The 12,812-nt window shown below is 37.1% G+C and overlaps 1 protein-coding gene and 1 pseudogene across 4 annotated transcripts in view; one reads left to right on the forward strand and one right to left on the reverse strand.

Moving 5' to 3' along the window:
- On the forward strand, positions 1-9,762 carry LOC127795429 (ATP-dependent 6-phosphofructokinase 6-like; annotated as a pseudogene).
- Positions 9,763-10,170: 408 nt separating this feature from the next.
- Positions 10,171-12,812, reverse strand: part of LOC127795430 (uncharacterized) — a 109,552-nt gene continuing 106,910 nt past the window's right edge. For 2 of the 4 annotated variants that reach the window (XM_052327089.1, XM_052327088.1), the window contains one exon: positions 10,171-10,689. In XM_052327089.1, the coding sequence (XP_052183049.1) occupies positions 10,501-10,689 (189 nt within the window). In that variant the 3' untranslated portion in view covers positions 10,171-10,500. Of the gene's footprint in view, positions 10,737-12,812 lie in introns of all 4 variants that reach the window. The other 2 variants (XM_052327090.1, XM_052327091.1) reach the window with 2 other exon arrangements.

The following is a 12,812-nucleotide window of genomic DNA, read 5'->3' on the forward strand; positions in this document are numbered from 1 at the left end:
ACCTTTTAACGTGGCTTGCTGCTGTCACGTCCGAAAGATGATGCTTCTGGCGCTCTGTGGGATACAAAACCGCCAATCTTAAAAGGCCGACTCCACCGGGGACGAGCCTGCTGCCAGAGCACGCGCTTCCTTCCACTTTCAATTTCTTTCTACCATTTTCCTTCTCGTCCTTCCTTCCTTCCTTCGCCGACTTTCTCGCTTCTCTCGTTTCATCTGCTTGTCCAGTAGAGCCGCGCAGCAAGCCATGGAGAACAGTGTTGTTGAAGATAAACCTAATATCGCCGGACCCGCCGGTTACGTGCTCGAAGATGTTCCTCATTTGTCCGATTACATCCCTGACCTCCCTGTATCTCTCTCTCTCTCTCTCTATATATATATATATATGTTCAGGCGAAATGATAACAACTTCTTCTGTGCATTGTGGATGCGCGACGCACTGTCGCTGTGTTTGATTGTTCTGATCTGAACACATGATTCCATTACGGCATGCATTTAGTTGTCGTGATTTAAAGTTTTTGGTCGCTGTTATAAGGATCCGAGGGGGAAAGAGAAACATAGCTCAAATCTCTGCAATTAAATTGGTGCATCTAGTTTCTGGTGAAATCAAATTCGGTTTCTATTTTCCTTCCTTAGATTTTTATGAGAGTTTCACGAATTCGGCATATTGTACTGAGGTTTGGTGACTTTTCGGGGGCGTGCTTCAGCTTTCCACTATATCGCATCGCAGGGCCTAGGATTTTGATTTTATTCGGCTTATATGTAGGTTGGGAAGTAAAAAGAAAAAAATACAGATTTAGTCTGGTAATGCCTTCAATAATGAACTGTTTGGTGGAATATTGCCAGAGTAACTGGATTGACTTAGGCCTTGTGGAAAATTTGGACAGTAGTTGTTCAATTATGGTAAACCACATGAGAAGGGACAGGGAGAGAGGTATCGCGTATCAGACTCAACCCTGCATAAAGGAAATTATACTGTCGTGGGAACAACTCTAATTACTCTACTTTTTTCCTACAAATATGTTTCCAACTGCTGTAAATATTTTTCTACTGCTCTGGGACTAACCATCTTATGTCAAGAGACTGATTGACAACTTTCAAGCTGTTGATGTGTACTAGAGCTGAGAAGGTTTAATCTCTAGGCTAAAATTCTTGATCTGTAGATTTTTGGCTGGATAAACTACAACTAGATCTATTTTGTTCAACATCCAATTAATTTTTTATGTCTCCATGCATAAGAACAATATCATCTGCAGGTTATGTCACCCAAATACTTTGGCACCAAGATTTATCGTTCCAACTAGAAGATCTTAATTAAATAAGCTGGTTATTTGTACCCAATGCTTATAGTCTTGAGCATTAATAACTATAGTTGTCTTTTTATATGGTTTTTAGCTTTCATTTCATTTTATTTTAATATTATTACATTTTTTGCAGACCTATACCAATCCGTTGCAATACAATCCTTCCTATGCCTTTGTTAAGTGAGTTTATTTACCTGTATTGACTTCTGTTAGAATGTCCAATGGTAATTGGATGTCTTTCTCATTGAATTGGCTGAGCTTCTGTTAATCATTTTCAATAATTTCTTCTTCACCAGGCAATATTTTGTAAATGTGGATGATACTGTTGCTCAGCAGGTGAACATACTTAATTTTTTGTACTTGCTCTTGTAGAAAGTCATCAAGAGTTGTTTCTTACCTTTGTCTAACCACATGTTGGTATATTACACGCACAGGCTGCAATCAACACAGTTGGCCTTAAGGGCTACTAAGTTGATTGTGTAGCACTTGATTATCAATTAGTCAAATTATTTGCTTCCCTTTACTTTGTACAGATTGTTGTTCACAAGGATAGTCCACGAGGGACGCATTTTCGCCGTGCAGGACCTCGCCAAAAGGTCTGTCTCACACTTTCTCCTGCACATCCTTTGTCCCTACTTCGATGCAATTCCATATGATCTCATAGCTTTTTGATTTTTCACAGGTGTATTTTAAATCTGATGAAGTGCTCGCGTGTATAGTGACATGTGGTGGTCTGTGTCCTGGCCTAAATACTGTAATTAGGGAAATAGTATGTGGTCTGCACTACATGTATGGTGTGAACAAAGTTCTTGGAATTGAGGTAAGTATGCATGCTTCTTTTGATGCATCTTGACTAAAAATTACGCTTGATGTTCTCTGGTTTGCCAAGAGTTAAAATGCTCATTTTTACCTATAATTTGCACTGTCAAAATTTCTCAATGCCACTTGTACTTATAGCCGAGGTTTGTATGTGTTATTGATATAGGATAGATCTAGTATTTTGAGATCGCCTACTGATTAGAGGCTTACTTATGGTAGAAGGCTGGGGAAAATTGTTGAAAAGGGTAGGGTTTAGATATGTAATGGGTTTTGGTTGGGGGGGGGGGGGGGGGTGGCGCAATTTAGAAGTAAAAGAAGGCTGAAAAGATGAATTTCGGGGCCTGAAAATAAGTATGGAAGCAAGGGTAGGACAATAATAATATCAAATTGAAGACTAGGGAAAAGAGGGAGACATGGCTTGAAGCTGCTAGGCATCACACCTAGGGTTAGACTTGCATAACACAACTTAAAGAAAGCATAATAGCATGCTTAGAGAAAACTGTAGATAATTATTCCATTCACCATTGAGAAAGAGATATTAAAATGATATTTAGAGAGCTTTAGTAATGTTGTTCCTATTAGGGTTAAGAAAATCATTTTCCTACTAGGAAAACTAAACAAAAACTGAAACTACTAAGAAGAAGACTAGAAAAAGACCATGAATAAAATCTAAACATATTATTAGAGTTAGACGACGTGTAGAATGACAAAAATACCCTAATGCATAAGACATCAAAACTAAGTCTAACCAAGCAACTAGGAAGATCCTTCTTCATTCAATGTTTGGGCCTTAGAACCAGTTTAGAATGTCTCTTATATGTCCTTAAGAGACTGCTGCCAACATCCTCCATCAGTCATGAATGAATTAAGCGGTCATAAATGCATGAGGCATGGACTGCTGCATTAATTACCCACTGTGAATTTTGACATTGTAGATATCTGCAAGTGTTAGGGCGCATGTAAGTTATATTTGAACTGGATGGACTTGATGAAGTTACCTTGTGAAATAAGTTTATTATCCCCTTTTTGCTGGTACGTGCTTATACTATTACATTGTAAGTGCTGTTGTTGAATACCATGCACAATGTGATTCTAGTGAAAAGTGATTATAGAAATTGTTGAATTTAATGTGCTTGAACCCACCAAGTTGATTAAAGACATATTTCACCAGAAGGACATCGAGTATTGATTCTGAGCTGCCAGTTTGTTGTCTATCTTGCTTAGGCATTAGTGACCTTGAGCTCTAAAGTTCTAAGGTTCTTTTTTCTTTTCTTTCTTTTTTTTGGGTGCTAGCTAGGGGGGATGCCATAATCAAAAGAACCTTTTCTTGATTGTTGATCTAGTCTGAGTTATGAGTTTCAGACCTTGACAAGGATGCAGAAGTTCAGTTTCAGTCCGAGTTATGATTGTTTTGATCTAGTCTTTTATTATTATTGAAAAAAAAAAGATTCTGCTTTTACTATTTTTTGTTTAAATGCCAATGAGTGGTTGAGCAATTTATACAAAATCTAAAATAAAATTATAAAAATAGGATTTATATGAACTCATATAAAATTATTTACAATACATGGATTTAAAAAACAAATTGACAAATCAAACAATATTTTCTATTTTTATTTTCAAATTGTTGAACATGATAGCGAAAATCACGTAAGTTCACTTTTCATTTTCCATCTAAAAAGGAAAATTAAACATACAAATTTAAAAACAAACACAAAAACTGAAAATGAAATCAAACTGGCCCTTAATGTATAAATGCTTTAAGAAGATGTGTAATTGATACAATTACAAAGTGTTTGTTTGAAAATTGAAGGAATGTCAATTCATGCGTTCAAGTGACAAAAACTCTCTTTCCATTTTGAATAAATTTATTTGGTTGTGGGACTATATCCGTCCACACACACGGTAAAAACCAACATATTGGTAGAAAAGAAACTGACAAACCTATGGACCCGGAAACTCAAACCGACAAACACAACAGACCCACAAGTCCATGAGCCCCAAATAACAAACAATTTAAAATAGTCAGATGGTCAAATAAAAAATCATTATTCAATTTAACCTAAATCAGATATGCCAAAAGGTAAAAACGAAAATAAATAAATAAATAAAATAAAACAGCACTAACTTTAAGAAATCTTTTTGAGGAGTGTTCAGAGGAAGTATTGGAGTGTCAGATTACAGAGAACCTTGTGCTTCTCATGATGCTTTCTTAGAATAGAAGGAGCCCAGCAAAGGGACGAGGAAGGAGAATTGAAAGAGAAACTAGCCATAATCTCCAGTCTTCCAATAAGAAGGGAAGAGATGAGGAAGTTGGATATGATGTGATCTCTTAGTTGGGATGACCCAATTAAGTGGGTGATGGCTTTCTGCCATTTTGTCTGCTTATCTCACTGTCCCTAATACCCAAGAGATTATATGATCCCCCTGGATAATTATATCTCACACCCATCGGATGCATGGTTTTTATTGGGATATGGTGGTGAACTGTATGCTATCTTCTCTTGCCTCCCTTATCCTATTAAAGAGGACACTATCATATGGCTGTGGAAACTCAAAAGTTCGACTTGCAGATTGTATGTCCCTTTTTGTTTTGCTTTGATGCCTATAGTGGGATGAAATAATTATCTTATCTTTTTTTTTCCCCATAACAAATTCATCTCAATCTTTGGAAACATACAAATGGGCATTGAGATATTTTTCTGAATTTGACAGTGGTGTTCTTCTCACTTTTCAAGTTTCTTCTTACAGTTCACCTCAACCTTGTTTGTTTCATAAATTTGACAGTGGTGTTCTCCTTAGTCCTTATTAATGGATTATGTTGCATGTAGGGGGGATACAGGGGTTTCTATGCCCGAAATACAATTCCTTTAACACCAAAAGTTGTGAATGACATTCATAAACGTGGTGGTACCATCATTGGAACATCGCGTGGGGGGCACGATACATCAAAAATAGTTGACAGCATTCAGGACCGGGGCATTAATCTGGTAAAGGATCTTACTATTATGATTTTGTATTTTCATTTTATTTTTTCATACTCTGAAAGTTCAATATTTCCAGCTAAACACTTTTTGTGCACATATAGGTAGCCATATGTAAATAAGATGATAGTGCATGGATATTTGTAAAAATTTAGCAAGCTGATGGTGCATGCCTTGGGTTGTAATTTCAGAAAATTCTGATGAATGCCTACTTTCTATGTGCCAGGTTTATGTAATTGGAGGAGATGGCACTCAAAAAGGGGCTGCTGCAATTTTTCAGGTTGTGTAATTTGTCTTTAGACCAACAGAGTAGGCTGAGTTATTTCCTAATAACTGGAATGAGGTTGCAGTCTCAGATACCGTATCATTTGTTGAAGATGGTATTCATGATTTATATGACAATTTCCCATGCAGGAAATAAGAAGACGTGGTCTAAAAGTTTCTGTGGCTGGAATACCCAAGACAATTGACAATGACATTCCGGTACTTCTCATTCCTTCTGCAATCTCTTCATCTTACAAATGTAGCCAATCATTGGATGTGAACTGATAATTTAGTCATGAGATATTTCTTGTATTGATACATGAGTGTACTTGATTCAGGTTATAGACAGGTCCTTCGGTTTTGATACTGCTGTTGAGGAGGCACAACGAGCTATTAATGCAGCTCATGTTGAGTCTGAAAGCATGGAAAATGGCATCGGTTTTGTCAAGTTAATGGGTCGCTACAGTGGTAAGTTTTCTTCCTCTAGTTTAACATCCTGTACTTTGTACTTCTGTCTACAATATACAGCAGAAGCCCCATCTTTATATTCTTAAAAAAAGGTAGTGAGTGATTTACCTCAACTGCAAAGTTTCTTTACAAATTATTGCAATACTGTTATAATGAGAAGCTACTTCCCGTGCCCTAAAGCAATTCTTATTTCACCTGCTAACAGGATTCATAGCAATGTATGCCACTCTTGCTAGCCGAGATGTGGATTGTTGCTTAATTCCAGAATCACCATTCTATCTGGAAGGACCTGGTGGACTTTTTCAATATATAGAGAAAAAACTCAAAGAAAATGGTCACATGGTTATTGTAATAGCAGAAGGTGCGGGACAGGAACTTCTTTCTGAATGCATCCGCACCATGGACCAACAAGATGCATCAGGAAATAAGCTACTCCAAGATGTTGGGCTATGGATGTCCCATAAGATCAAGGTAACTGCACAGTGAAGGAAGTCAGGCGTCTTATGATTTTACTCCTATGACTGCTAGTTTAGTATCATAAATTTTACAGGTTTAGTCTTTTTGTGTTGCAGGATCATTTTGCTAAACTTAATAAAATGACGATAAATCTTAAATATATAGGTAACTTTCCTGAGATATGTCTCCCTCCCCTCTGATTTTGTTTAGTTTACATACTAGTTGGTTACTCCAGAAGTATGAAGCAATGGTATAACCAGCCAGTCTCTTGTCTTATCTGGCAGATCCCACTTACATGATCCGGGCTGTTCCAGGCAATGCATCTGATAATGTGTACTGCACACTCCTTGCCCATAGTGCAACCCATGGTGCAATGGCAGGATACACTGGCTTCACGGTTGGCCCTGTTAATGGAAGACATGCTTATATACCGTTCCAAGTAAGTCAATAATAGAAAAACTAACCTGATTGGTTATTTGGGTGTGGGTAACTTCTCTGAAACAGGAACTCGGAGCGCGTACTTGGAAAAAAAAAAAAGAGAAGCAAATTAGAGAATAAACCCCTGATTTTTTCACAAACTACCCACTTATCTTAAAAATTATATCTGGCTTATGGTTTTAGATGATATAGCAACATGTCTATGGTAGGGAACCTTCACAAGGCACAGAATTTTGGCCCAGGTCTATGATTATAGAATAGGTAGTTAAACATGACACATCAAGATGCTCCTAAAAAGAAATCCGGATTACTAAAAAGAAAATAGAAAGAACATGATAAATAATTGCATGCCTATATTTGGAATTGTAGCGGCTTTTGAGTCATGGAGCTGTTTTTTATAAGGTTGTAATGTTGCTTGGACGGGAGGTCTTGAAGCCATTAACTGTAATAAACACACAAAATAATAAATAATAAAAGAGAGATGGAAAAGTAAGGGCAGAATATGACAGGATGTCTGTCTATATGCAAGAAGTATTTCTGCATACAAATTAGGTTTTCATTTGAGGTTTGAGTTTATGATGGTAAAATAGCTTCCCCCATGTCCTGAGATTCTATGCTCTTGGACACTAGAGAATGAGCTTTGAGCTTGTTGACCATGGAGGATTATAAACAATGTATCTGTTGAAGTTATGGATTTTGATCATGCCATGCATGATTCTGAAATCTGGTCTCTTAAAGAAGCCAGAGATGCTATGTTTCTCATGTATTCTCTATCTCTAATAAACTACTGAACTTTCCCATAATAAATAATGAAATTAAGTTGCTAGAAGCTCATTAAGATTAGATTTTTTTTTTTTCTTCTTTTGCATCAATTTGTTTGGTTTCGCTCTAGTGTGTTGAGTGGACAGTAAAATCTTATAACCTATTTAAAGGGTTGGAGTCAAGTTGACATCAAAATCTTAGTTCTAATCAATATTTGACCTTCAGGATTAAATCAAGGGTTGGAAGATCCTCTATATAACAGGAATATACTGCATATAATTGGCCTATGTATTATTAATTCTAAGTCTATTAATAAAGTTTGGGATACAAGAAACTAATAGAAGCTAATTGTGCTATTTTCCATTTGTACAAATTTGAGGACATAGATCAAAAGTCCTCAGTTGAGAGTTACTGAAGATTCAAGTGCCATATGTTCTGATAATTAGTACTTCCTAATCTTATAAAAAAAAAAAGAATTTTAACTAATCATGATTGATCAAACAATAGTACGAGTCAAAAATTGCACTGAATCTAATCAATAAATAAGCAAAGGTGTATATCTCTATGAAGCAGATTATTTTGGTCATATTTGGTTGCTAGGTAAATATGATAATGAGTGGTAAAATGTGTTTCAGACTTAGGATGCTTTTTTCCAATTATCATACAAGCTATACTAAAATGTAACATACACGTGATTGAGGGAAAGACATGAAAATACATAAATTCAAAAGATAGAAGACGTCTTTTGGAGCACTAAATACAAAATTGCCATTAAAAATTACCTGTTAAAGTATGTGCATTTCTAAAGAGAAAATATCAACAAAAATTGAGCTTTCAAGTGTTTATTTTGACCCCGTGAAGGACTCATGGGCATGTAGCTTACTGCTTTTGCATTTGGTTTGCTGTGTGGATCAGTGTGTGGATTTATGATTTATGAAGGTTTTCTAATAATAATTCTGATATCTAATATTAATGGAGTGTTTTCAATCTGTTCATTGCTGATGGGGGATTGAGAATTCTCATTTAGGTCATTCTTTGAACTCTTCTTTTTTATAAAAGCATGCTGTGTGATTTTGATATTAGCAGAGGTTCTTTCTTTTGTGCATGTGATAGCAAAAAATACAGTTTGTGTACTTAGTGGGTGGATATTCACATGAATGAAAGTCTGGAGACGATGAAGAATGCAATGAGACCTCATTTGCAATCAATGAATGGTTAACTATAGGTTTCTAATAAAACCTAGTTTGATCATACTAGGGGCAATTGAGGAATGGTTGATTGTAAGTCTCTAATAAACCTAGTTTTCTTGATTATACTAGGGAATAGGATGATGTTTAGAATGTACATTTTAATGACGTCTTTGTGCACAAGGGTAAACCTACATATGTCCAATCCTCCCCAAACTCCGTAGTATTGGGAATCATGTGCATTTCAGTCCCTTTCTTAAAATCAAAAACTAAGTTCTAAATTTAGTGAATGACGTAATTTAATTAAGAACAGATTGAAACGATTGACATGAACAGCTGCTAAAGCCTTTGAATGCAGAAAGAGAAAAATTGCAAATATGGTTTGGTTTTGCTAACTTAATTTTTAGGTCACTGATTTGCGTCTTTTATTGGCAATGCAGAGATTTATACATGCAGATAGTTTTAACATTTGGCAGCTCTTATAGTTCTAGTTTAGCATTATGTTGTGTCCAATGTACCATTTGTCTGGTTCTTCATACCTGTTCCTGAATGGTTGAATATCCATAAATAATCAACTCCTGAGATACTTTTGGATACTTGATTGCAGCGAGTGATAGAGAGGCAGAACAATGTTGTGATAACCGATAGAATGTGGGCCAGGCTTCTGTCTTCGACCAATCAGCCAAGCTTCGCAAACCCTAAAGATGTGCTCCAAGGCAAGAAGAAGAAAGAGGAACAACCACACTCAAGCTCTTGAATGGTGAGAAATGTTAGGTTGATGGTGTCTGCACCCAACTTGTAATCAATACCGGTTGTTTATCCCCTTGTTTGTAAGCAAGACCTAGTGTAGTGAGGTCAAAGCTGGCTGGCGGGGACGGGGTCTGGCAATTGTTGTCTACTGGCTTACTGCAGGTGTGTTCTTGTCGCCATTTTTCTTGACAGTAGGTAGGCTTAGGAGTTGAAATAAGAGCGACGGGATTGGAAGATGGATGCCAGTTCCCTATAGGGTTTTGTGGACAAGTTTCATAATGTGTATTTAAGCGTGGTTCATTGCATCTACCTATATTTCGAGTTGCCGATAAAGTCTTGTCCGTCTTTGTGGAAGTAGGTTTTCCAAAATGCGCAACAATTGATAATCTTCTGGGTGATAAACAACCAAATACATACAAATTTTGGTTTATAGGAGTTCACTTTTTTTATAAGATTTAATTTTCCCCCCTATTGCAAATAATTTACTGTGCACCGCGATACCTCACAATAACCTTCAAGGTATCCACAGCTGTTTGCAGCAAAAAATCTTCGAGGACAATTTAAAAATATGAAACGAACTTTATATTTTGAAGTAAATAAGAAATCAGTTTATAAAATTTTCAAGGCCTTTCTCAAACAGTTGCCACATTCCAGTTTCTCACAATGTCAACTAATTTGAGGAGTTATTTTTTTGCCTTTAACTTTTGAATATAATGATATTTACATCCAAAATCATAGTCGTAGACCAAAATGTGGATCCTCTCTTTATTTTGTAGAGCCAGCCATCAAGTTAGCAGCCAGGTTTGCCGATGGTAGGTAGCCTAACACGAAAATGAAGCATCCTCGGCTGGCGAAAGCCCTACTACAATGACCATACCCATAATGGGTAAAATATAAACATTTCGAGTGCTTACAAATTTTAATGCCCATAAAAGTTGTTATTCCGGGGTCAAGAATGTCGGAAATGTTGGGACATACTTACAGCCACCCAGTATATGTCTATATCTATCTGTAAAACTTCTTTAAAGAAAAACCAGAGAGAGAGAGAGAGACAGAGAGCAATAAGGATCTTCATGATGTTTCCATTTGATGGGAGTTTGAAAAGACGGCATTGATCATCTCTTTCAAGTTCTTACAGCCAAGGATGGTGGTGCCTTGAATATCAAGAGCCGCAAGAGATTTCTCACTGGCTTTAGGGACAATGCACGTTTTGTATCCTAGCTTCGCCACTGTATTCACCCTCTTCTCCATTCTTGGTACCTGCCATATACAACCACCATCCAATTTGCTGCTCCCCATAATATATACTATCAAAAATATAAAACACCATTATATATACGAAAAAACAAACTACTTTAGCTAGAGTTGTAATCAGGTATCAGGGCTATGTTTTATGTCTTCCATTCCATACACCCAACAACCTACGGTAATAATAATTTTCTTAGGTTAGGCAGCAAAGGGTTCATTTTCTGGTATGATTTCAGGGAGTTAAAATAAAATAAAAGGGGTGTTCAATTTAGAGACAGCTTCCTCGTTAAGAGTAAGTAACCCTGTTTGCACAAGCAAGAAAATAGGAAATGTTTCTTTTGTGACTGAAGCATTAAATATCTCTTTCCCAGTCCTGGTCAGAGAGAGAGAGAGACGTGTGTTGGCCCAACAAAAAGAGGATCTAGGTGGCGGTGTTCTTTCCATTGCGAATAACAGGCTTTACCACACAGGCTACTCCAGATAGACAAGATAGAATCCACCAAATTTAGTTCTAAGAATTCTACTCAAAACCCTGCCCTGTCCTGAAGTGTGCCTAGCCTGTAAGCATGCATATGTTGTTCATTGTCATCATGCATGAACAATTCCAAAACACAAAAACTAATAATGAAAAATTAGGATATGGTAATTTATGCATCTAACACACACTACATGCCTGAGCTTCTCCATGGTCAATACTTGTCAAAACTAGTACACTTATCCAAAATGAAGTGGGTGTGCTTCTTAGCTCACACCAGATAATGGACCATCCAGATGCACTAGTTGTGCAGTGCATGAGCTCTCAAACCAGATATCTACCCTCCGACATTCAAATGTACTAGCTTCTTCAAGCTAAAATAGCTTAATTCAAGTTGGTTAGAAGAATATTGCAGCACCAGCTCTCCTACTTGGGTGGCACATTCAGATTGGTGGTTATCAGCTAGAGATAATTTAGTAATGGACCACCAAACTGTCCTCCCACTCACCAGGCTGAAGAGGACTACAAAAACATGAAACCTTTCATGGTGAGTACTCCCTTCTCAAATGTCATTTGAGCGAAGATGAGCTTTCATGGTCCTACACCTGTGGGAAATTTAAATTTACAAGCTATGCACATCAACACATTCACCTGGACCTGCTAACTAAACCAATCACAGAGAACCTGTCTTGTGAGCAACTTTAAGAAAGCATAACTATAGAGCCTCCGACCCTTGTACACACGTTGTACAGATGTAAATTAACGTTTATCGTTATCCACTTGCCTCAGGCTAGAATTTTACAACCCAAAATACAAAATGTACACTCAATGTGGGAAATATTCAAATGACACTATCAAACCACTGCTTCCACCCAATGTTGATTTGTCCTCAAATACTATCCCACCTGGTCAGTCTGTCATGGCTTCTTTGCCCTTGGAGGATCTTGCGTCAACTATATAATGAGTACATTTACTCAGTATAGTATACCATAGGTGCATGGGTGCAAAGGTCTGCAACATGAAGATGCCTGTAAAAACTTCACAAAATAACATTTTCCTATCTGCCTGCCTTGGGATTTTGTTGATTATGCACTTATGTACCTAGAGCAGCCACCTTAGGTTCCTACCTCATCACAACCCCTGACATTTTGAACTTAACAGCATAGCATCTCACTGTGTATTGGTTAGTCTGCCTGGTCTCGGTTTAAGGCCTTTGTGGACCCTAATCTTATTATGCTCCTAGACTGGTAAGAATATGTGCACCCTTGGCCAAGTCCTAGTTAGTCTGTGGACAAATACAACATTGAAATTTTATGGAACAAAATTCAACTTTATGCATAAAATGAAATTTTAGAAGCTTATGCAATGCCCCACTCCACCTAGTGCCCACCCTGGGTATTCCTTACCTTTTCCTCCTGTCCACGTTCACTGTGGATCCTCCTTTGCCTGGGTGTCCCTATAGAATAAACACAATACGTCAACGTCTAAACAAATCTATGACTCATGGAAAAGTTATAACTTAATTCCTGGAAGTCCACTTAGGACTAACGTTTTCTGACATGCCTTGCGGTTCTAGAACCAAGCGACATTTATTTCCAAAGCCTTAAAGGTTATCAAGTCTAACTTTTATACCCTAAAATTTCCAAAAATATCACAGAAG

Source organism: Diospyros lotus, chromosome 2 (assembly GCF_014633365.1).
Source record: "Diospyros lotus cultivar Yz01 chromosome 2, ASM1463336v1, whole genome shotgun sequence".
In the NCBI taxonomy this organism is placed as follows: Eukaryota; Viridiplantae; Streptophyta; class Magnoliopsida; order Ericales; family Ebenaceae; genus Diospyros; species Diospyros lotus.